A 23,576-nucleotide genomic window follows, 5' to 3' on the forward strand; every position below is an offset into this window, starting at 1 on the left:
TGAGATTGGGGAAGATGAACATATTTGAAGAGCCACTGCCAACCCATTTTATCTCTTAGAATGAAGCATATTAATATATTTTGCTTACCCAATTTGGTTTAGCTTAGATATATGACTTTCTTTTACTATCTATACTTTTATTTAGCTACTTTCTTTTATTAATAAAATTTCAGTTGGTTTCTATTTGTTTTTATTCCCATAAGTTTTATTTGGAAACATAAGTTCAGAAAATAATTCTACCATTTATGCATAACCTGTAGTACAATTGATTGTGCTTATTGGTTACCATAAAGAGGAAGTCTTGTTAATTTGCTTGTGTTAGTGTTTACCATAAAGATTGAATTTTTATTGTTTACTTGTCTCATTGTTTACCATAAAGATAGAATTTTTGTAGATTACTGGTGTTAGTTGTTTATCGTAGAGTGAGAATTGTTACTGATGGTATGTCATAAAATAGCCATTGATCATTACAAATTATAGATAAGTACGATTATACTTGTTATGGAAAACTCAATCTTAATAGGGCTTGGTTATTTTTGGCAGGCGGAAACGTTACTCGGATACTTGAGGGAACCAAGACAAGGAGTTTCTACTTCAACTCCTTAGAAAGGTAGCTTATATCCTTTAGAATTAAACAATAGCTGATTCCTTAGCTCTTTTCTTTTGCCTGCCTTGGTTTAAACCAAGTTAAGTTGCTCCTTATATAGAGAAGTAGAGTCATGTTGCATGTGTATACGTTCTCTTCTTTATTCTGTTTCTACTGTTATATATTTGGATTCTCTTAGCTTTGTCTATACTATGAAAGAACCAAAGTCTCCTATTGTTCATGAGAGGGCTAATAAGGCCAAGATGAAAACATGTAATAACAGATTTTTTGTGAGAATAGTTCAGGGTATAATGTTAAGAATGAAAAGCAAACAGAATAGCTCTTGCCGTGTTTCAATGTGTCTGGGTGTATATAAACCATGTTTAGTAGTCTTGCTTAATTACTAGACCATTTCCATAGTAAACTGATGGAAATAGGTTGATCTTAAGCAGTTGGGTACTATTTATTAATGTGTCTAAATATTAGGGCTTCTTAATTCAATAATTTTTATCTATTTTTTCTCATGTGGAGTCTATTACTATGCTCTGGTTAAGTGAAAGACATGTCGTAGGCCCATAGCAATTTCTGTAATCCATTTAATCATCAAGTGGGTATTGGTAGGAATGCGTGTGAGCATTCCTAATGTGCCTCAAAGGTGAATTATTTAATATTGGAATGAAAAGCACTTGAATAGAGCATAATGGATATAAAGGATTGATATAGTTGATCGCAATTGATTTGATATTGATGCATAATGATTGATTCACTTATATTATGCACCTGGCTTTGTAGGTTATTTTCACTTACTGACATAATTTATTTATGTGCTTTTGGTCTATCTATGTTTACTGATTTTCTATATTTGCATATGAACTTGATTGTCACTTTGTTTACTTTAAGGGCAGATATATCATCCGTATGTAAATTCTTCGATAATTTTAGGTAAGAAAGGACATGAAGTTTTGGTTCAAGGATGTGTTATTAATGATCTTGCAAGATATCTTGCTGAGCACTATGGTGTCCCAAAAAGATATATTGAAAACCAACAAATAGTCCGGAATCCGAATATTATGATTCTTAGTGTGTAAAAAAGCAACTATTCAGTATGCTTGAGCTTCTTTTTTCTTCAACATCATAAAAAGAATGTATTGGTCAGGAATCTGGTACCATATTGTGATTTTGCTCGTGTTTAGAGCTTTGGCTTCCAAATATGCATCAGTTTGTTCAGCCCACTGGATACTCAGTTCTGATTTTGTAACGACTCGACCTGTTATTTTGATCATTTATGCTCCTTTCAACTATTTAAAATCTTGAATAACTTCCTACGAGGTATTATGACTTGTGTGAATTGTCGATTTGGTTTTAAGATATTTTGAAGTTAGCTTGGAAGAATGAATTTCATGTTGGAAGCTTAAGTTGAAATAGTTGACCGGATGTTGACTTATGTGTAAACAACCCCGGAATAGAGTTTTAATGATTTCAATAGCTCTGTATTTTGATTTTGGACTTAGAAGCGTGTCCGGAAAATTATTTGGAGGTCGGTAGAGGAATTAGGTTTGAAATGGCAAAAGTTGAATTTTTGGAAAGTTTGATCGGGAAGTTGACTTTTTGATATCGGGGTCCGAATTTGATTTTGAAAATTAGAATACCTCCGTTATGTCATTTATAACTTGTGTGTAAAATTTGAGGTTAATCGGACGTGATTTGATAGGTTCCGGCGTCATTTGTGGAAACTTAAAATTTCAAAGTTCATTAGGCTTGAATTGGGGTATGATTCGCGGTTTTAGCATTGTTTGATGTGATTTGAGGGCTCGACTAAATTTATATGGTGTTTTAGGACTTTATGGTACCTTTGGTTGAGGTCCCGGGGGCCTCGGGTGTGTTTCGGGGTGAATTTTGAGCGAGTTCGGGCATTTCGGCACTCTGATATTGTTCTGGCACTTTTGGGGGTGCGGACCGCACATTTTGGGGTGCTGAGGCGAAGGAGAGGTGCGGACCGCAGCAGAAAAATGCGGACCTCAGAGGAGGAGTGTAGACCGCACAATTCTGTCTGCGGCCGCACTCCAGGGAGTTCTGCAGATTCGTCGGTCCGACTTCGGCCGCACTTGGAATTATGCGAACCGCACATGGTGAGTTCAGAGAATGTACTATATAACCGAGGCTTATGTTATTATTTCATTTTTGGACCTTGGGAGCTCGGTTTGAGACGATATTTTGTGGGTTTTTCAAGAAATTCATCGGGGTAAGTGATTCTAACTCAGATTTGGTTAACATACATGAATATATCGTTGTTTTCATCATGTAATCAGTATTTTGAGATGGAAATTTGGGGAAAATTATAGAAATTTCATTAAACGAATTTTTGGGATTTGAACACCGATTCAGAGTCGGATTTGAGTGAAATTAGTATGGTTGAACTCGTAATTGAATGCGTTATCGGATTTTGTGAGTTTTGCCGAATTCTGAGACGTGGGCCCCACGAGTAATTTTTGGAGTGTAATTTTGGATTTTTATGGAAAATTAGCATTTTCTTATCGAATTAATTTTAATAAATTTTATTGACTGAATCGAATTATTTATGGCTAGATTCGAGGCATTTGGAGGCCAATTCCCGAGGCAAAGGCATACCGGAGTAAAGAATTACACGGTTTGAGGTAAGTAACACTTCTAAACTTGATTCTAAGAGTATGAATCCCCGAATTGGTGTTATATAAATTATTTGGAAGTGACGCACACGATAGTTGACGAGCGTGTGGACGTGCACCATTGAAATTGTGACTTGAATAAATTATGTAGAGTTGAAATAATTGAAGAATTATGGTATTATGTGAACATTTCCCCACGTATTAGAGAAATTGAGATAAGGCTCTTATTAAAGATCATGTTTAGGCTATGTGCCGATATTTTAGGACCCATAGGGTCGTGTTGTTGTTGATTTAATTATTTTAAAATTGTACATTTCACACTTAGTCATATTCATCCATTGTGAGGATATTTATATGGATCGAGGCTGCCCGCCTGCAACAGGCCTTATTGGCTTTATTATTATATGGATCGAGGCTGGCCGCCTGTAGCAGGACTTATAGGCTTTACTATTTTATGGATCGGGGCCGCCCGCTTGCAGCAGGCCTTATAGGCTTTATTATTATACGGATCGGGACTGCCCGCCTCCAGTAGGCTATATTGGCTTTATATTACGCTTGGGCTGAAGGAGCCCCTCCCGAGTCTGTACACACCCCCAGTGAGCGTAGATGATTATGTATATTCGGGATGGATTTCCCAGGGCATGGACTTGCCTTACTTATTTATATTGTAATGAGTTTACCTGGATATGGATCTTGTCCGTATTATTTATATTTGGGGATAAATTATCCCGGGGCTGGATTGGCCTTATACGGTACTGGGTGACTGACTGTCAGTCGATGTGTATTTATATACGGGTTGGAACACCTCTAGGCTGGATTGGCCATAAACGGTACCGAGTGACCGGATAATTTATGACCAGTATTTACATGAGGTCTTTTTACTGAGATGTCATATTCTTCATATCATGCAGTATTGATCTATTTCACTTGTACTGAGTTTAACTGTTAAATTTGAAAGCATGCCTACATTTTTGTACTATTATTTATATTAGACTGTACCTACGGAGCTTGTTACTTATTGAGTTGTTTGTACTCATACTACACTTTGTACCTCGTGTGCAAATCCAGGTGCTTTCGGACACGGCGACTGTTAGATTTCAGAGTACTATCAGTTGGAGACTATCAAGGTGGCTGCTTGGCGTCCGCTGACCTTGTCTCTCTTTCCTTCAGTTATTGTACTGTTTTATACTTTCAGATGGTGATTTTTATCAGTCAGAAATTGTATTTATATTAGATGCTCATGTACTCAGTGACACCGGATTTTGGGAGTGTTATATTTAAAATTGTGAGATTTCTTCCCCTGAATTTAATTATTTTGTGTTCAAATTTAAAAGATATGGTGGTTTATTGAGATTTTCGGCTTGCCTAGTATTGAGATAGGCACCATCACGACAGGTGAGATTTTGGGTCGTGACAAGTTGGTATCAGAGCTTTAGGTGACATAGGTCTCACGAGTCATGGGCAGGTTTAGTAGAGTCTTGCGGATCGGTACGGAGACGTCTGTACTTATCTTCGAGAGGCTACCGAAACCTTAGGAAAATTTAACTTTCTTGTATTCTATCATGCGAAATTGATTCAGCTTGAAACATAACTCTTTGAATTCCTTCCACGCATTCGTGTGCGCATGTGAGCGCTTAGTATCAGTTGTGCATCGCCGGCTTGTGATTCTATCAACGAGGTTCAAGATGTGTATTCTGTGTTTTGGTGATGGGCCATTCTGGAGGACTTGAGGCCAGGTTTAGACTGCAGCTTAGGCTCAGTAGCTTCAGTTGTAACCTATACATTTGGACTCATATGTCCGGTAATGTCCCTACGAGTGAAATTTGTGGCTCGATGAGCGGTGGAATGGCTTTGTGATAAGTATGATGTAACTGCGGGATGTGTTAAGACGATTTGAATGTGACGGGAAGTGTTTCCTTGAAATGTAAAGGAAGGCCATTGGGTGCTTTATTTTTGTTTTGATGTGACGTACAATCTCGAGTGTGAATATTTTGAAAGATCTTTCACATTGTTAAATTTTGGGGCAAATTAAATTCTCGTGTCTGGTTAATGAGTTTGGACTTAGAAAGATTAAGTGATTTTATAATAAATGTGGCTGCGAAAGGGTATAACAAGATGCCAATTTGAGACTAAGCAGGTGGGTTATCTTTTGCGCAGTAATCTATGTAGGTGTGTGCCTTATGATGTGAATAGAGAGTTTCTTTTCTGCCAGCGGGGCGTATGTGTTGAGACTTGAATTTGAATCTAGTTGAGAAAGTTGACTTGAGTGTTAAGAGAATGAATGCGAGATTAACGGATGATTGAGGTATTTTATGGTTGGTGTGTGTTGAACTTGAGAAGAATTTTCGTTGAACTGACTGCGGTATTAAGGCAGTAATAAAGTATGGGTATTGTGAGTTATTAAGTATTTTAATCAATGGCTTTGAGCGAAGTGGGGAGCCTGCAATTAATAATTCAATTCATGGTTATGTGTCAAATCTTTTGTTTTGGTCTGAAGTATACTTGGGAATCAGTGATGACTTGCAGAGGTGGAGTTCGAGAATGACTCGAGTAAGGAAATTTCTGGATACGGGTTATATTACGTTTTATGAGTATATGAAAATCGTGGGATGAGTGAGTTGTTATTTGTGAATGATATAGTGTGCACGAAGTATGAATTTGATAGGTGGTATTAAGGCAAGGTTACTTATTTGAGTGTTGATTGTGCTAAATGAGCACATGTCTTTCGTCCTGTTTGGGACGGAGTAAATTAGATTTGAGCAGAGTGGATGACTATCAAGAGGGTTCTAATGGATTCAAAATGTATATTATCACTAGAATCAGTTACTTACATTGGATGGTATCGGGATGTGCGGTAATTCTGTTTGACTGTGGATTCTACATTTCAGTATAAGAAAGGAAAGAGGAACAATTTTAAATTCGCATAAGGTATTTTCAAAGTGAGTGTTACAGTTGTGATATTTATGGAGGTGCTTAAGAAGAATACAGTGGCTTATGGGCCTTAGGGCTTTTATGTTATGATGTCTTGTAATGAGCTTTGGGTAAAGTAGTAGTGTTCTAACAAGGAGAAATGGTAACTTGAGGATAATCCAAAAGAAACTTGGAGAAACTAGGACAAATGGGTAACATGCTGGATCAATATGGTAATGGTATGCTCGGTTCTTTTGGTTCTTATGATGAGGTGAGGCTTTACGGGTGTTTTGTGGCAATACTCTCGGATTTGGCAACCTGTGTGGCTTGGTCGAGTTAGAGGAATTCAGTTCTGATAGCTTGGTTATGTGCAAATGGATTTCAAAGTGTTCATGATGGTTTCTACCATGGTTTGAACCAGATATTTTCTACCGGTGTGGGGAACGTGTTGTGTATTATGATTTTCCCTTGGAAAGAAGCAAGAGAGAGGTTTCTAACTAATAGGGTATGTAATTTGCTGGTGACTCAGAGTTGATAATGGGATTCTTGTGCTTGTCATATGATGGGATAATAAATGTGGTGTGTTGTGCGGGATTTAGATTTATATATACAAGGTGGCAGATCATTCTTGAAAGGAAGATCACGAATTTTGGACAGAATGGTCAGTATTAGATATTTAGATGAATGTTATAACTGCTCGATAATCCCTGAGAAGGGTGCGCATTTCAAAAAGGCGCATTGTGTTTTGACTTGCGGATGTTCATTGGTATTGCAGTACTCACCTGGTTGATAGACTGTTGATATTCAAATTATTGCTATGTGGCATGGAAGAATTATGAAAGTATTCCTCATGGGAAGATCGTGAATGGAAGATGTGTTAGTCATTCTAGTGCTGGAGTGGGGATCAGTTACGGTGATTCATGTAATTGATGAATTTGGAGACTGGGAGTTCTCATAAATATATTTTTTCGGGGTTGCGGCCTGTTTGAGGTGAATATTTTATTTTAACTCAGTGAAGGCACTAGTTGCGTTAATTATTTGTGATAGCTACACGCTATAAGTTTGCATATATATGAGGTTTGAGCCAATGTGCGAGCATCGGTGCAAGTACTCATACTCGAAAGAATGCTTAGGCTATGATATGCCTAGAGTTGACTTTTAAGAGTAAAGTTATAACGTTTCTCATGTTCGTACCTTTGTTGAGAACTATCTGGGCTACATTTGAGGTTACAAAGAGGTTAATTCCCCTGAATAAACGGGGTAGTTACTATTTTTGCGTTAACTTGCCAATTTGAACTGTGACAGCAGACTTTGCACATACTTACACTATGGCGTGTTATTTATACCAGTCCAGGAGCATGTGAATCTTATTTCATTTATCATATACATGTGTACTTATTTGATTGCTCCTCTATGATATGCTTGGACTGGAGGCCTGTGACCATGCCAGGTGGATTATATTATTGGCACGTGAGTTATCCGTGCGGATCCATATACTGATATTACTGGCACGTGAGTTGTCCGTGCGGGTCCAGATATTGATACTATAGTACATGAGTTTTCCGTGCGAGTGATGTTAATGTGAGCTCTAGAAGAGCCGGTTACAGTTATTAAATTTGTGTGTCTTGGTTCTACTATATATAACGAGCTTATAGCATTGCAGTTGTAGTAGTGCTTGTTGAACTCACAATACGGTTCTCTTCTTTGAGACATTTTCCATATTTGGGTACAAAGATTGCGCAGTTGTGGCCTGAGTTATATTGATGTGGCGTGTCTGTGGGATAGTTGTATTTAATAATATAAGGTCATCAGACCTAGAATGGGTACTATCATGCTTGATTATGGTTATGGCTGGATACAGCTTGTTCAGACTCATACGGTGTAGATGTGAGATTTAGATCTTGGAAAGAATTCTGGGTGTTAGAAATTGGGCTCCAAGTTTGGGGCTAAGGTTAAATTAATGATTTTCAGTTGTGTTATGTTGTCAGGCCTATATAGAATAGGGTGACGTGGGATCGCCCCCAGGTATGTGCATGGTAAGGAGGAATAGTGATTTAAAGGCTTAGGAACAACTCTTGGCACGTTCGAGGACGAACGTATGTTTAAGTGGGGGAGATTGTAACGACCCGACCAGTTGTTTTGATCATTTATGCTCCTTTCAACTATTTGAAGTCTTGAATAACTTCCTATGAGGTATTATAACTTGTGTAAATTTTCGATTTTAGTTTTAAGGGATTTCAGAGTTAGCTTGGAAGAATGAATTTCATGTTGGAAGCTTAAGTTGAAATAGTTGACTGGATATTGACTTATATGTCAACGACCCCGGAATAGAGTTCTGATGATTCCAATAGCTCCGTATAGTAATTTTGGACTTAGGAGCGTGTCCGAAAAATTATTTGGAGGTCGGTAGATGAATTAGGCTTGAAATGGCAAAAGTTGAATTTTTGAGAAGTTTGACCGGGGAGTTGACTTTTTGATATTGGGGTTGGAATCCGATTCTGAAAATTAAAATACCTCTGTTATGTCATTTATGACTTGTGTGCAAAATTTGAGATCAATCGGACGTGATTTGATAGGTTCTGGCGTTGTTTGTGGAAACTTAAAATTTCAAAGTTCATTAGGCTTAAATTGGGGTATGATTCGTGGTTTTAGCATTGTTTGATGTGATTTGAGGGCTCGAATAAATTTATATGGTGTTTTAGGACATGATGGTACCTTTGGTTGAGGTCCCGGGGGCCTCGGGTATATTTCAGGGTGAGTTTTGAGCGAGTACGGGCATTTCAGCACTCTGATATTGTTCTGGCACTTTTGGGGGTGCGTACCGCACATTTTGGGGTGCTGAGGCGAAGGAGAGGTGCGGACCGCATAAAGAGTGCGGACCGCAGCAGAAAAATGCGGACCTCAGAGGAGGAGTGCGGACCGCACAATTCTATCTGCGGCCGCACTCCAGGGAGTTCTGAAGATTCGTCGGTTCGACTTCGAAAGCTTATATCTTTTGATATACAAGGAATTTTGATATGATTCAAAAATGAAAGTTGTAGTCCTTCATGTCTAGTTTCCAGAAAGATAAAGAAGTCATCATTTGGATATCGATAGAAAAAGGTATGGCCAAAATACTAATTCATGGCAGTGCAGTCACCAAAAGGCGCGACCGCACCATTTTTGTGCGACCGCAGGAGCTGGGATGTGCGGCCGTACTTGGAATTGTGCGGACCGCACATGGTGAGTTCAGAGAATGTACTATATAACCGAGGCTTAGGTTATTATTTTATTTTTGGACCTTGGAAGCTCGGTTTGAGATGATATTTTGTGGGTTTTTCAAGAAATTCATCGGGGTAAGTGATTCTAACTCAGATTTGGTTAACATACATGAATATATCGTTGTTTTCATCATGTAATCAGTATTTTGAGATAAAAACTTGGGGAAAATTGTAGAAATTTCATAAAATGAATTTTTGGGATTTGAACACCGATTCAGAGTTGGATTTGAGTGTAATTAGTATGGTTGAACTCGTAATTGAATGAATTGTCGAATTTTGTGAGTTTTGCCGGATTCCGAGACGTGGGCCCCTCATGCGATTTTTGGAGTGTAATTTCGGGTTTTTATGGAAAATTAGCATTTTCTTATGGAATTAATTCCAATAAATTTTATTAACTAAATCGAATTATTTATGGCTAGATTCGAGGCGTTTGGAGGCCAATTCACGAGGCAAAGGCATACCGGAGTAAAGAATTACACGGTTTGATGTAAGTAACACTTCTAAACTTGGTTCTGAGAGTATGAATCCCCGAATTGTATTATATAAATTGTTTAGAAGTAACGCACACGATAGTTGCCGAGTGTGTGGACATGCACCATTGAAATTGTGACTTGAATAAATTCTTTGGAGTTGAAAAAATTAAAGAATCATGGTATTATGTGAACATTTACCCACGTATTAGAGAAATTGAGATGAGGCTCTTATTAAAGATTATGTTTAGGCTACGTGCTGATAATTTGGGACCCATGGGGTCGTGTTGCTGTTGAATTAATTATTTTAAAATCGTACATTTTACACTCAGTCATATTCATCCATTGTGAGGATATTTATATGGATCAGGGTTGCCCGCCTGCAGCAGGCCTTATTGGCTTTATTATTATATGGATCGGGGATGCCCGCCTGCAGCAGGCCTTATAGGCTTTACTATTTTATGGATCGGGGCTGCCTGCCTTCAGCAGGCCTTATAGGCTTTATTATTATACGGATCGGGATTGCCCGCTTGCAGTAGGCCATATTGGCTTTATGTTATGCTTGGGCTGAAGGAGCCTCTCCGGAGTCTGTACACACCCCCAGTGAGCGTAGATGATTATGTATATTCGGGATGGATTTCCCAGGGCATGGACTTGCCTTACTTATTTGTATTGTAATGAGTTTACCTGGACATGGATCTTGTCCGTATCATTTATATTTGAGGATAAATTATCCCAGGGCTGGATTGGTCTTATACGGTACTGGGTGACTGACTGTTAGTCGATGTGTATTTATATACGGGTTGGAACACCCCTGGGCTGGATTGGCTATAAACAATACCGAGTGACCGGGTAATTTATGACCAATATTTACATGAGGTCTTTTTACTGAGATGTCATATTCTTCATATCATGCAATATTGATCTATTTCACTTGTACTGAGTTTAACTGTTAAATTTGAAAGCATGCCTACATTTTTGTGCCATTATTTATACTGAACTGTACCTGCGGAGCTCGTCATTGCTTTCAGCCCAGAGGTTAGTCTTGTTACTTATTGAGTTGATTGTACTCATACTACACTCTGCACCTCGTGTGCAGATTCAGGTGCTTTCGGACACGGCGACTGATAGATTTCAGAGTACTATCAATTGGAGACTATCAAGGTGGCTGCTTGGCGCCCGCTGACCTTGTCTCTCTTTCCTTCAGTTATTGTAATGTTCTATACTTTCAGACAGTAATTTTCATCAGTCAGACATTGTATTTATATTAGATGCTCATGTACTCAGTGACACCGGGTTTGGGGAGTGTTATATTTGAAATTGTGAGATTTCTTCCGCTGAATTTAATTATTTTGTGTTCAAATTTAAAATATATGGTGGTTTATTGAGATTTTCGGCTTGCTTAGTATTGAGATATGTGCCATCACGACAGGTGAGATTTTGGGTCGTGACAGATATGCCTAAACTTTTTAAATTATGTATGTAGAGATGCCAAAGCAAAACCATGTGAAAAATCTATCCAAATCAATTAAAGGGAGCTCTTCACTTGCTCCAGAGCAGTCATCACATGCTCAGTCTTAGGCTTAAGCTTCATCTTCGTATTCTGATCGAGTCTCTTTACGTCTTACACAGCTCGTCGTTCCATCTTCATCAACTAATAGAGTCTCATCACAGAATGTCATTCCATCTTCATCATCTGATGGAGTCTCGTCACAGAATGTTATTGCATCTTCATTATCAGATGGAGTTTCTTCACAACCAACTAGATGTAGACGAGTTACCGATGACTCGGAGCCTCGTTATTGGGTTGTTGATGTTATAGGTACACATAAATTAAAAATAATTTTGTTTTCCTCGATTAATATTTTAATATGGTCTTTATTTTGTTGCAGATAAACATTAAGTGATAAAATCTATTAGGTTGAAGGTTAAGGATGTCCATAACATGGAGAATGGTGTATACGGTCAAAACCGATTCGAGTCAGTCGTACGGACTGATCGAGACGATAATATTTCGATCAAAGGATATCTGCATGACAAGCTCGGTCAAGGTCCGAAGTAAGGGCGGCGAACTTCGAGCTCTAAGACCGATCAATGACAAGCTCGATATCATTATCGAGCCCATATCCAAATCGAACTACGAGGCAAAGCGGAGATTATCGAAGATGCATGGACCGACCAATATTCACCCCGAATACCGAGACCCCAAGTCAGAATCGAGCTCGGACCAAGGCCGAGGGCTCGATCCAACACCGAGTTCGAGCCAGTATCGAGATCGCAGATTAGGGTCGTTGCAACCGCACTGTGGGAGAGAATCTTGGCGAAAATCGAGAAAAAGACAATACATCATGGGTTCTTCACTACGTATTTTTTATTGTATATAAAGTAGGATTCCTCTATTATAAGAGGGACCGCAACAAACGATCACGGGGATACATGAAAAGATATCCCCTTGTGCTTGTTTTACTCATTTTTTTGGTCACTATTTTCATTCTCATAGTCAAGAATACACATATTTCTATTTCTCTACACGATTTATATCAAATTGTATCGCATATCCTTAGAACCATACATAAATCTAACGTTATCCGATTTTTCGGATAAACAAATGGATTGCGTATAATTGTTGAATGTGATGAGTTTGCTCAACCTATTGAAAAATCAATCGGCCTTCTTGCAGGATTTTTGGGGCAGCTTGCTACAAATCCTCGATACTTTCCTATTGGCTTTGAGAGTTGGGCATCCTTGCCTAAACCTTTTGTGGACCGCATTTTTAATGATTTCGTAATGGTAATGCCTTTTAATTATTTTGCTTAGTTTGTATGTTATAGTTGTTTTACTATAGATCTTTATTGGAAAGAGTTGTTGTGTTGTTGATTGGAAATTCTATCAGCAGTAAACTAACATACATTATTTTTGTGAAGTCTCGGTTTTTCTTTAGGAGTGATCAGCAAAAGGTAAAAAGTTGGATTAACAATTCCCTTAACAAAAAGTGGAAGGAATTCAGGCTTAAACTATGGCATGAAGCTGAGGATCCATTATTGAGCAAAGAAGATATTATCAAGAATGCTCTAGAAGGCATTCCAATGGACCAATGGGCATTGTATGTTAACTATCGTTCAAAAGAGGAAACAAAGGTTCCTCACCTTCTTATTCTTCTCACTGCTTGTCTCTGCTGCTTCTTCTCTGTCACTGCTGTGGCTTCTTTTTTCCCTTTTTCATTTTGCTTAATGCAATTGGGCCCCTTATCACTTTTTATATGTAACAGAAATTCTCCTATTTTGACTCGTAGGCGCTTTGCTTGAGAAATCAATGGATTCGAGGACAACAAACACTTCCTCCTACTAGTGGTGCTATGAGTTTGGCTAGAAGAAAGGCTTTGATGGTAGTTTAATATGACGTACTTACTAATACGTTCTTTGGATTAATATATTCTTAATTAATTAATTTTACTTTTTAAAAATTTCAGAAGAACATGGGAAAGAAGTTGATCGAGGCAAAGTGTGGACTGAGACTCATAAGAGGAAAGATGGGAGTTATGTGAATGATCAAGCTAGGGAGATTGGGGTAAGTGTGAATGATTTTTTTTCTTTTTGACAATCTATAATGTTAAGTGGGGTTAAGTCTTGGAGTTCTCTAGAAGTATTAGCAATTTAGCTTAGTGTAGTGCAGTTCTTTTGCTCAATGAAGACTACAGTAAGAAAAACTTCGTATAATATCAGAGCTTTTGTTCTCTGTTTTCCTTTCTCTCCATGGTTTAGAGTGTAGTGTAACTTTGTGTTCTGCATTTTTCAAACGTTTTACTTTTTTGACTATAGTATAACATAGCAAAAATGAATTATGCTTATTGTATGACAGTATTCTTTTGTTGTTCTTACGTTTATATTCTACTGAGCATATAAACGCTTCCTGATGAATTTTAGATCTAATATTGAACCAATAGTACAATAAACTGTCTATCTTTCACAACTTCTCTGATGATATATTTACTTTTCAGTTCACTATTAATCTCTAACGCACATGTGTGTTTAGTATTACTAGAATGAAATGGTATTTGAAGTTATTTCCTCCTTGCAACTTTCTCATTTACCGGCTGGTTTTTCTTCTCTCTGTCTAATTTGTATCACTATCATTGGTTTCTGTTATTTTACCGTGCACCTACACACTAAGACAATTGGCATTTTAGTTTCAGCTTACTATTTTTTTTTAATGTTTTTCACTTAGTTTCAATTTACTACTTTTCTAGTTTTGAGCAAAGGACTTGGTAAGAGTTAGTTGCTAGTTCTGATGATAGTGGTCCTTTATAGCTGTTAGTGGCACATTTTTGTATTCAGTTTTTCATCCACTTTGTTAGTGGTCGCTTTCTGAATTAAAGACAAATGCAAAAATGGTTGAAGGGATAAGGTCCTCTTTGATTAGAGAACATTGACACAAGCTTTTGATGCAATTATTCTGCTAGAAGATGAGTTGACATGATATGCTAAAGTGAAATGCTCAATTCTTTAATGGACTAAATTTGTTGGCCATTTGGTAGTTTCCTGTTAGTGTCATCGTGTGATTATCTTTTAATTAGGTTGTTATTTAGACCAAGGAATAGTGAAAGAATTGTACAGAAATGAAACAAATTTACTATACTTACAGAAGACTTCTACATTCCTAAAAGATAAATAAGGTTTAGACTTCTTTTACATGATATGTGAAGCAGAGTTTATTATTACCATATCAGCTAATATCTGTTATTCATCATGTTATTTACACTTCTTTTTTGTTGTTGGTAATTAGGGTTAATTATATTTTGTCTCGTGTAGGAAAGAATTGAAGAAATTCGAAGACAAAGACTAGAAACTCTAGCAGAAATTTCACCGAATGATGCGCTTGGTATAGTCTTCGGTCCCTAGCACCCTGACCGTGTTCGAGGCTTAGGCATGAGTGTAGTTCCAACTATGGTATTCAAGAAAACATCAGGTCGAGGTTGTGATGACCCAAAGTGTCATCTTTAAATTTAATAAATAATTATGTGTTCTAAGAACTCGAAAAGCACTATTTATTATTTCTCGACTTGCGTGTGCAATCCGTATAATTTTTCGGAAAGTTTTTATGTGAAAAATGGATTAAAATGTGAAATAAAGCCTTAAAACTCAATTGAGTTGACTTTGGTCAACATTTTGAGCAAATGGACCCGGATCAGTGTTTTGACAGTTCCAGTAGGTCCGTATCGTGATTTGGGACTTGTGTTGCGACCAAACACACTCACGCAAGTATACGCGGTCGTCAAGTAATAAAGTGACTAAATGTCGGATGTCGAACCCACGAGGACTTATGATTAACTATTAACTAAATTAGACTATCCTAATTATCTAAACAAGAATTAAACCTAAAAATATTTGATTCTAAACTAATTAAATAAAAAATATAAATAATGAACTTTGAACAGAGAAAGAGCAGATTTTTATGAGATCAATGTAATGAAAACGATCTAGGGTTATGGGCTATCTAGCAATCCTATTGTATTCTTAAATTGAATTGACCGACTAATTTATCTAGCTTATTGGTTGACAGGGTTAATATTGCTCATAAAAATCTGTCGAGTTCTTACTCGCCTATTCAAGCTAACCTAACGCCTATATGTCTATGGAGTTAGAATCAACAAGAACGCATTTATAATTCCTGTAAATCAACCAAGCAAGGCAATTAGGTATATGTCTATCCTAACCACGAATCCGTTTTCCGATGCCCGAATTCAAGAACTTGCCCTACTCAATCCTGTATGCAATATAGAATTCCCACTTTCGAGTTCAATTCTAGATTCGTAGATAATATTCAATTGGTGATCAAGCAATCAAATAATTAAGCGCAAGATTGAATAAATAAACTAATATGATAAATCAAGAAGTCAAAATCAATATCCGAATAACAATAGTCATGAAAGAACCACAACCCTAGAACGTGAAGTTTAGCTCCATATAGACATGGTAGCCAAACAACAAATCATACAAAGAAACATAAAAATTACTAAGTTTGGTGGGAGAAAGATGGAACTTGATGAATTCCGGCCTCCACAGCTTTGTCGTGGCTTTTTTCCTCTTCCCAATATGTTAGATGATCTAAAAGAGTCATTTTTAGGTTATATATTGCGTACAAAAGTCGTGGGCCAAAGTTCTCCTATTCCTAATCCGACTTGGCTACAGGGATTGATGCTGGGGTGGATGCGTCGCATCCACCTCGTCCTCCACTTCTCAGCTTCGCATGCTAGGGTGGATGCGTCGCATCCACCCTTTGTTCCTCCTTCTCAGCTTTGCCCAGGTGCGGATGCTATGGCGGATGCTATGGGCCGACTTCACTGCTAAGGGTGCACGAAATCCAACCCCTCTTCCTCTACCTAGAGCACCTTTTCTTCATATTTTTGTACTCCAAACACCCTAATTCATCACACACAACTCAATTAGTCATAAAACCAATAATTAAACCATGTTGGGCATTTTAAAGATCAAATAGTATCAAAAAGCGGTTAAAACATGGGTAAAGTAACATCAATACATATCGAAATATGCCCAACATCACCACCCCACACTTAAACCTTTATTCGTCCTCGAATAAACCATCAATATAGTAGACGAAACAAAATTAAGCTCTTATTATTCAAAGCATACTATACCTATGACCATGGTCATTTGCCACAACTAGGCTCTAGAATATGCATCATATGCACTTACCTTTACTTGTGTCATTCTTTTAAAAATATTCAAACAAAGACAACATGCTCACAACAATTCTACCTCAAAAACCGACTCAATGTCACAATATACTCATGGCTTGAACACCCAACATCATAGAGAAGTCTAATAACGTTACCTATCCCTCATGAAACTATGTGCCCTCACAACAAGAACAAGAGAGCGAGTTCAATCCACACATTCGAATCTCATGATCAAATATTTTAATGACTCACATATATCAAAGAAAATCGCTCACTCTCACAGAGAAGTCACATGCATGCAATTGGTACCATAGGCTTGCCCTTAATGTAAATCTCTACTAATATTAGCTCGCTCGATCTAAAATCAATTAGGACTTTTTCATGATTGTAATGTGGGCTAAGGGAAAGGTAGGATATATTTTAGGAATAGTGACTCAACCTCCTAAGCACTTTAACACATCATCAAATAACTTAAGCGCAAATTCTTCAACACCACTTCAATTTCACAAATAATATCACCCCAACAATATTTCCTCTTTCTTTAAGCACTACTTTAATTCATACCCACTAGCAAGAACAAGACAACAATTTATTCATCTATATTTTTCTTTCTTTTTTTCTAGATTTTTCTCTTCTTTTTTTTTTCCTTTCAATTTCCGCTAGTGGTGTATTATTTTACAAAATAAGTGCACCCTTCTTTCTTTCATTGGTTCTACTCAAAAGTCACCCCACTCTTAGTCCCTTCTTACTTCTTTTAGCGCTCATCTAACAATTAAAGTGATTTAAGAGGTAAAAGGATCAAAACAATGTCAATTAAGAATAAAAAGGGTATAGGCTTGTAATGTGGGTACCAAATAAAAGGTCTACAGACTCAAAAGGGTTAACTAGGGATAGATTTTATTTGTGATAAGCAATAAGCTCAAAAAGATCAAAGAAAGCCTAAAATCATTTTTCAAACCGAGCATCCCCTAAAATTTGGCTTCAACTCACATACCGGGCAAGTTCTAGACACAAGTACTATACATGGACAACACAAAAACCTCACCACACATGGCACATGACTCACTAAGGACGATCACATTCCGACTCTCAAGCAATGCAAGTATTCACGGAGCCACAAGATATTAAGCATTAAGCACAAGGTGAACATAAGTTATGTAAACGAGACATAGGCGCCACAAAACATGCTATCCAATTTAACAAGGCATCATCAATAAATTCAAATCATACAGAAGATACTACACATGCCAAAACATAAATATGTTACTATCAAACAAGTCAAGGGCGCCTAGGTTCATCATTCTTGCTTCTTTTATTCTCTAAATTCCTAATCTACTCGGAAAAAAAAAACTACCCGGTTCAAACTACATCCCATGGAAAAGAACCGAGGCACAAAGAAAAATCACATGAGATTATTACTACCTAAAGAAAGCTAAAAGACATATTTTGGATTTTTTTTTTAGACTTTAATCCCTCAAGAAAACTGTCTAGGAGATCAATCGTCGGGAAAAGTCCAATTTTTCTAATTTTTTCGTTTTTGTTTTTCTTCAGAAAAGCTACTACACTTAAGAATGAGTACTACAACTAAACTAAAATAGCACAGAAACTCATCCAAACGATCTCCTCACCCCACACTTAAAATTTTGCAATGTCCTCAATGCACACTATAAATAATAAGAGGGTAAACGAGACTCCCTGGTAGGCCTGAAGCAATAGCGGCTCACGAGGTACTCAGACTTCCCCCAGGCATCGTCCTTTGTGTGGGCACCCCACACTTAGTCCTCACCATCTAGCTCGCTTTTGCACTCTTCTAATGGCTTTGCTTCCTATGCTCATAATCCTACAAAACAAAAATAAATACTACAAAATAATAAAAATAAAATAAAATAAAAAGTAAACAAAAATAAAAGAAAGCAGTAAAGTTGGGTTGCCTCCCAACAAGCGCCTGATTTAACGTAGCGGCACGACGTGAATCACTTTTGGCCTCCACCTCGAACTTATGAATTGAGCCCCTAACATGGCATCCAGTTTGCGGTTATGCTCCAATGGTGGAGCTACAAAGATAACCAGGCCAAGTAATAAATTTTTCACTCTACACTTCTCGGTCTTTAGATGAGGAATGTATTTTTTACTTTTTGGCATGACAAATTCAAGAATACAAGCACTCTCATCCTCACTCTTTAACTCCCCCATAGGCTCAGATGGCTTGATTACTATCTTACTATCTAAACACAATGTGGAAAAATGATTGGAATGAGGACCAATATGCCCTAACTTTAGAATTGTATTACTCTTTACATCCTCATATTTATATACACAAGAATCTTCAAATATAACAGTATCTACTTTCTCACATGGCTCTAGTGTACTTTTCTCAACATGGGCATCATCAACAAAAATATGCTCGAGTGATTGGCTCTCCACTTTTAGCTCCTCAATTTGGCGTATAAGCTCATTTTCAGCTTTACACAACTCATTACTGTTTTGTTGGGTGTTAGACGCATCAACCTTTGTATTCAATTGAGTCTCTAAGTCGTGAATAGTAGTGCCAAATTTATCGATCTCTTGTCCCAATTTGGCTCTTCGTTCTATAAAGTATCTCATCTCATTTGTAATTTCCTCACGTTGAGCCTCATATATTTCTAATCTTTCGGATTGTTCCACCAGCAACATATGGCTCAAAATCTCCACTTTTTCAAAATTATCTTCTTGTTGGTACTCGCTCTCTTAATTCAATTCTTCCATATTGGCCTTCATTCTTGTGATTGCTGCCCTCATTCTTTTCATATCTTTTTTGAGTTCATCCTGTTGCTCTGCTACTTGCCTCGGAATATCCCTAATATATGCATCAGGCTCCATATCATGCACTTCATTGCCCCTATCAAACTCAGAAACATCATTAGAAAGATCATAATAAGGGCTCAGAGAAGGATGAACAGGATTAGGACAACCATCCCAATGGCCATCTTGACCACCACACATATTACAAATATTCCACTCAAAGGATTGAGATTGTGCGCACAAATCGGTTCCGGAAATATTCTGACAATTTTTCCACCAGTGGGGTCCTCCACAATATGGACAAGAATCATCAAAATAAGAATAACCATCATTCGAATAATCTGCATTCGAGAGAAGACCCTGCGTTGACACAAACCAGGCAAACTGAAAATTAAAACTTGAAAACAAATATCTAATAAAAGCTTAACTTAGTCACGTAGCTAATTTCTAAGTCCCCGGCAACGGCGCCAAAAACTTGTTGCGACCAAACACACTCACGCAAGTATACGCGGTCGTCAAGTAATAAAGTGACTAAAAGTCGGATGTCGAACCCACGAGGACTTATGATTAACTATTAACTAAATTAGACTATCCTAATTATCTAAACAAGAATTAAACCTAAAAATATTTGATTCTAAACTAATTAAATAAAAAATATAAATAATGAACTTTGAACAGAGAAAGAGCAGATTTTTATGAGATCAATGTAATGAAAACGATCTAGGATTATGGGCTATCTAGCAATCCTATTGTATTCTTAAATTGAATTGACCGACTAATTTATCTAGCTTATTGGTTGACAAGGTTAATATTACTCATAAAAATCTGTCGAGTTCTTACTCGCCTATTCAAGCTAACCTAACGCCTATATGTCTATGGAGTTAGAATCAACAAGAACGCATTTATAATTCCTGTAAATCAACCAAGCAAGGCAATTAGGTATATGTCTATCCTAACCACGAATCCGTTTTCCGATGCCCGAATTCAAGAACTTGCCCTACTCAATCCTGTATGCAATATAGAATTCCCACTTTCGAGTTCAATTCTAGATTCGTAGATAATATTCAATTGGTGATCAAGCAATCAAATAATTAAGCGCAAGATTGAATAAATAGACTAATATGATAAATCAAGAAGTCAAAATCAATATCCGAATAATAATAGTCATGAAAGAACCACAACCCTAGAACGTGAAGTTTAGCTCCATATAGATATGGTAGCCAAACAACAAATCATACAAAGAAACATAAAAATTACTAAGTTTGGTGGGAGAAAGATGAAACTTGATGAATTCCGGCCTCCACAGCTTCTTCGTGGCTTTTTCCCTCTTCCAAATATATTAGATGACCTAAAAGAGGCGTTTTTAGCTTATATATTGCGTACAAAAGTCGTGGGCCAAAGTTCTCCTATTCCTAATCCGACTTGGCTACAGGGATTGATGCTGGGGTGGATGCGTCGCATCCACCTCGTCCTCCACTTCTCAGCTTCGCATGCTAGGCTGGATGCGTCGCATCCACCCTTTGTTCCTCCTTCTTAGCTTTGCCCAGGTGCGGATGCTATGGCGGATGCTATGGGCCGACTTCACTGCTAAGGGTGCACGAAATCCAACCCCTCTTCCTCTACCTAGAGCACCTTTTCTTCATATTTTGGTACTCCAAACACCCTAATTCATCACACACAACTCAATTAATCATAAAATCAATAATTAAACCATGTTGGGCATTTTAAAGATCAAATAACATCAAAAAGCGGTTAAAACATGGGTAAAGGAACATCAACACATATTGAAATATGCCCAACATCAACTTGGGCGTATGCCCAGAATTTAATTTGGAGGTCCCTATGACCATTTAACCGAAACTAGAAATTTAAAGGCTAAAGATTTTCAAGTTTGACCTCGGAGTTGAATTTTTGATATCGGGGCCGGAATCCGATTCTGGAAATTGGAATAGCTCCGTTATGTTATTTATGACTTGTGTGCCAAATTTAAAGTCATTCCGGATTCATTTAATATGTTTCGGCACGACATTTGCAAATTGAAAAGTTTAAAACTCAAAGTTCGAATCGAGGTGCGAATTGTAATTTTAGCGTTGTTTGATGTGATTTGAGGTCTCGACTAAGTTTATATGATGTTTTAGAACTTGTTGGTATAATTGGTTGAGGTCCCGGGGGGCTCGGGTGGATTCCGGATGGTTAATGGATCAAAATTTGGACTTAAGGAAAAATCTAAAATTTTGGCCTTCTGGTGTAATCGCACCTGCGGTCAATTTTCCGCAGATGCGGTCAAATTTTCACAAAAGCGGAAATGCTGGACAGGACACATAAAATCGGGTTTTAGCCATTTTTACTCATTTTTCAGTTTTGTGTCTCGGATTTTGGCGATTCCAAAGCGATTTTTCACGACTTGAATTGGGTAAGTGTTCTATAACCAAAAGTGATTATATTTCATAAATCCATGTCTATATTCATCATTTATTTCGGATTTAGATGGAAGAAATTGAAATTTTTGTAAAACTTTCAAAAAATAAAAATTTATAATTTGAAGATCCAATTGACATCGGAATTGGATAATTTTTGTATGGTTGGACTCGTATCGTAATGGGTGTTCGGATTTCGTAAGTTTTTCTGACATTCGAGACGTGGGTCCCACTGTCAATATTTAAAGTGAATTTCGGATTTTATCCGGAAAATTAGTAAATTCATATGAAATTAATTCCTATAATTCATATTGAGTATATCGAATTGTTTGTGAATATATTTGAAGCTTTTGGAGATAAATTTAAAAGGAAAAGTTGTGGTCGAGTAATTGATTGAAATTTCAAAGCGAGGTAAGTGTCGTGGTTAACCTTGACTTGAGGGAATAGAACTCATGAATTATTTGCTATGTGAATTTCATGTGCAACGATGTATAGGCAAGGTGACGAGTGCCTATACTTTGTCAATTTAATTGGTTGCTTAATTATTTAAACATCTTAAATTATTTTAAGACACGAATTAATTATTATTATAATAATTATTTCTCTCGTATTCTTTGTCAAATATTAATTCTTGAATTCTTGCAATAATTGTTACATGTTTATTTGATTTATGTGTCTTAATTGCTACTTGACATTTAGCATATTAAATATTAAACTGCCTATATTTTCCTTGATTTTCATAATAAATTGCTATTTGTCGTTGTTTGTTTCATAATTAAATCATAATTATTGTATGCTTGTTGTCTTATAATTTCATATTAATTGTTGCATTTATTGGGGCAATTTCTTTTATAAGAATTGGTAAATGAATATATTGGAGGAGCGGGTTGCACGCCGCAACAGAATTGATTGAAATGAACATATTGAAGGATCGGGTTGCACGCCGCAATAGACTTATTAAAAGTTCATATTTGGGGATCGGATTGCACACCGCAACAGACTTGTTTAAAAGTCCATATTGGGGAATCGGGTTGCTCGCCGCAACAGACTTATTTAAAAGTCTATATATACTTGATTAAAATAAATATATGGGAGGGTTGAAATGAATATGTTGTGAGAGCGGGTTGCACGCTGCAACGAAAATTGATGAAAATAATAATTGGTTATGACTGCTGAATTGGCTTCAACTGTTAAAAATGAGTTACCTGATTTATTTCTATTATTATTGTTATTACTATTATTGCGTACAAGTTATTGTAAGTGACCTGCCTTAGTCTCGTCACTACTTCATCGAGGTTAGGCTCGGCACTTACCAGTACATGAGGTCGGTTATACTGATATTACACTATGCACTTCTTGTGCAGATTTCGGAGTTGGTCCCAGCGGCGTACCATAGACTTGCTCGGATTTAAGCTACCCATAAGAGACTTGAGGTATAACTGCACGGCGTCCGCAGTTCTGAAGTCCCCATCTACTTTACTTTAGCTGTGTGTTTATTTTCAGACAGCTTTATTTTATTCAGACCTTTATTTATATTATTTTAGAAACTCGTGCACTTGTGACATCAATTCTGGGAGGATATTTAGATACCGTTATTTTTATGGATTATTCGTTACATTTCAGATCTTACTTCCGCATTTATTTCCTTGTTATTAATAAATTTAAAAATTATTTTAAAATAGATAATATTATTCTAACGTTGGCTTGCCTAGCAAGTGAAATGTTATGCGCCATCACGGTCTCGAAGGTGGGAAATTTCGGATCGTGACAGAGGTGGTTGTTCTTACATGGGCTCAACTAGCGCTAGTGC

The 23,576-nt window shown here is 37.2% G+C and overlaps 1 protein-coding gene across 1 annotated transcript; it reads left to right on the top strand.

Moving 5' to 3' along the window:
- Nucleotides 1–11,351: 11,351 nt before the first annotated feature.
- LOC104117789 (uncharacterized) lies at nt 11,352–14,962 on the top strand. The gene is made up of 6 exons (XM_070197707.1): nt 11,352–11,693; nt 11,764–12,661; nt 12,796–13,008; nt 13,164–13,256; nt 13,341–13,438; nt 14,680–14,962. Exons 2-5 carry the CDS (start codon nt 12,659–12,661, stop codon nt 13,413–13,415), a joined length of 384 nt encoding a protein of 127 aa, XP_070053808.1. The 5' UTR covers nt 11,352–11,693; nt 11,764–12,658; the 3' UTR covers nt 13,416–13,438; nt 14,680–14,962.
- Nucleotides 14,963–23,576: the final 8,614 nt, after the last annotated feature.

The sequence above is a fragment of the Nicotiana tomentosiformis genome, chromosome 3 (assembly GCF_000390325.3).
Source record: "Nicotiana tomentosiformis chromosome 3, ASM39032v3, whole genome shotgun sequence".
NCBI lineage: Eukaryota > Viridiplantae > Streptophyta > Magnoliopsida > Solanales > Solanaceae > Nicotiana > Nicotiana tomentosiformis.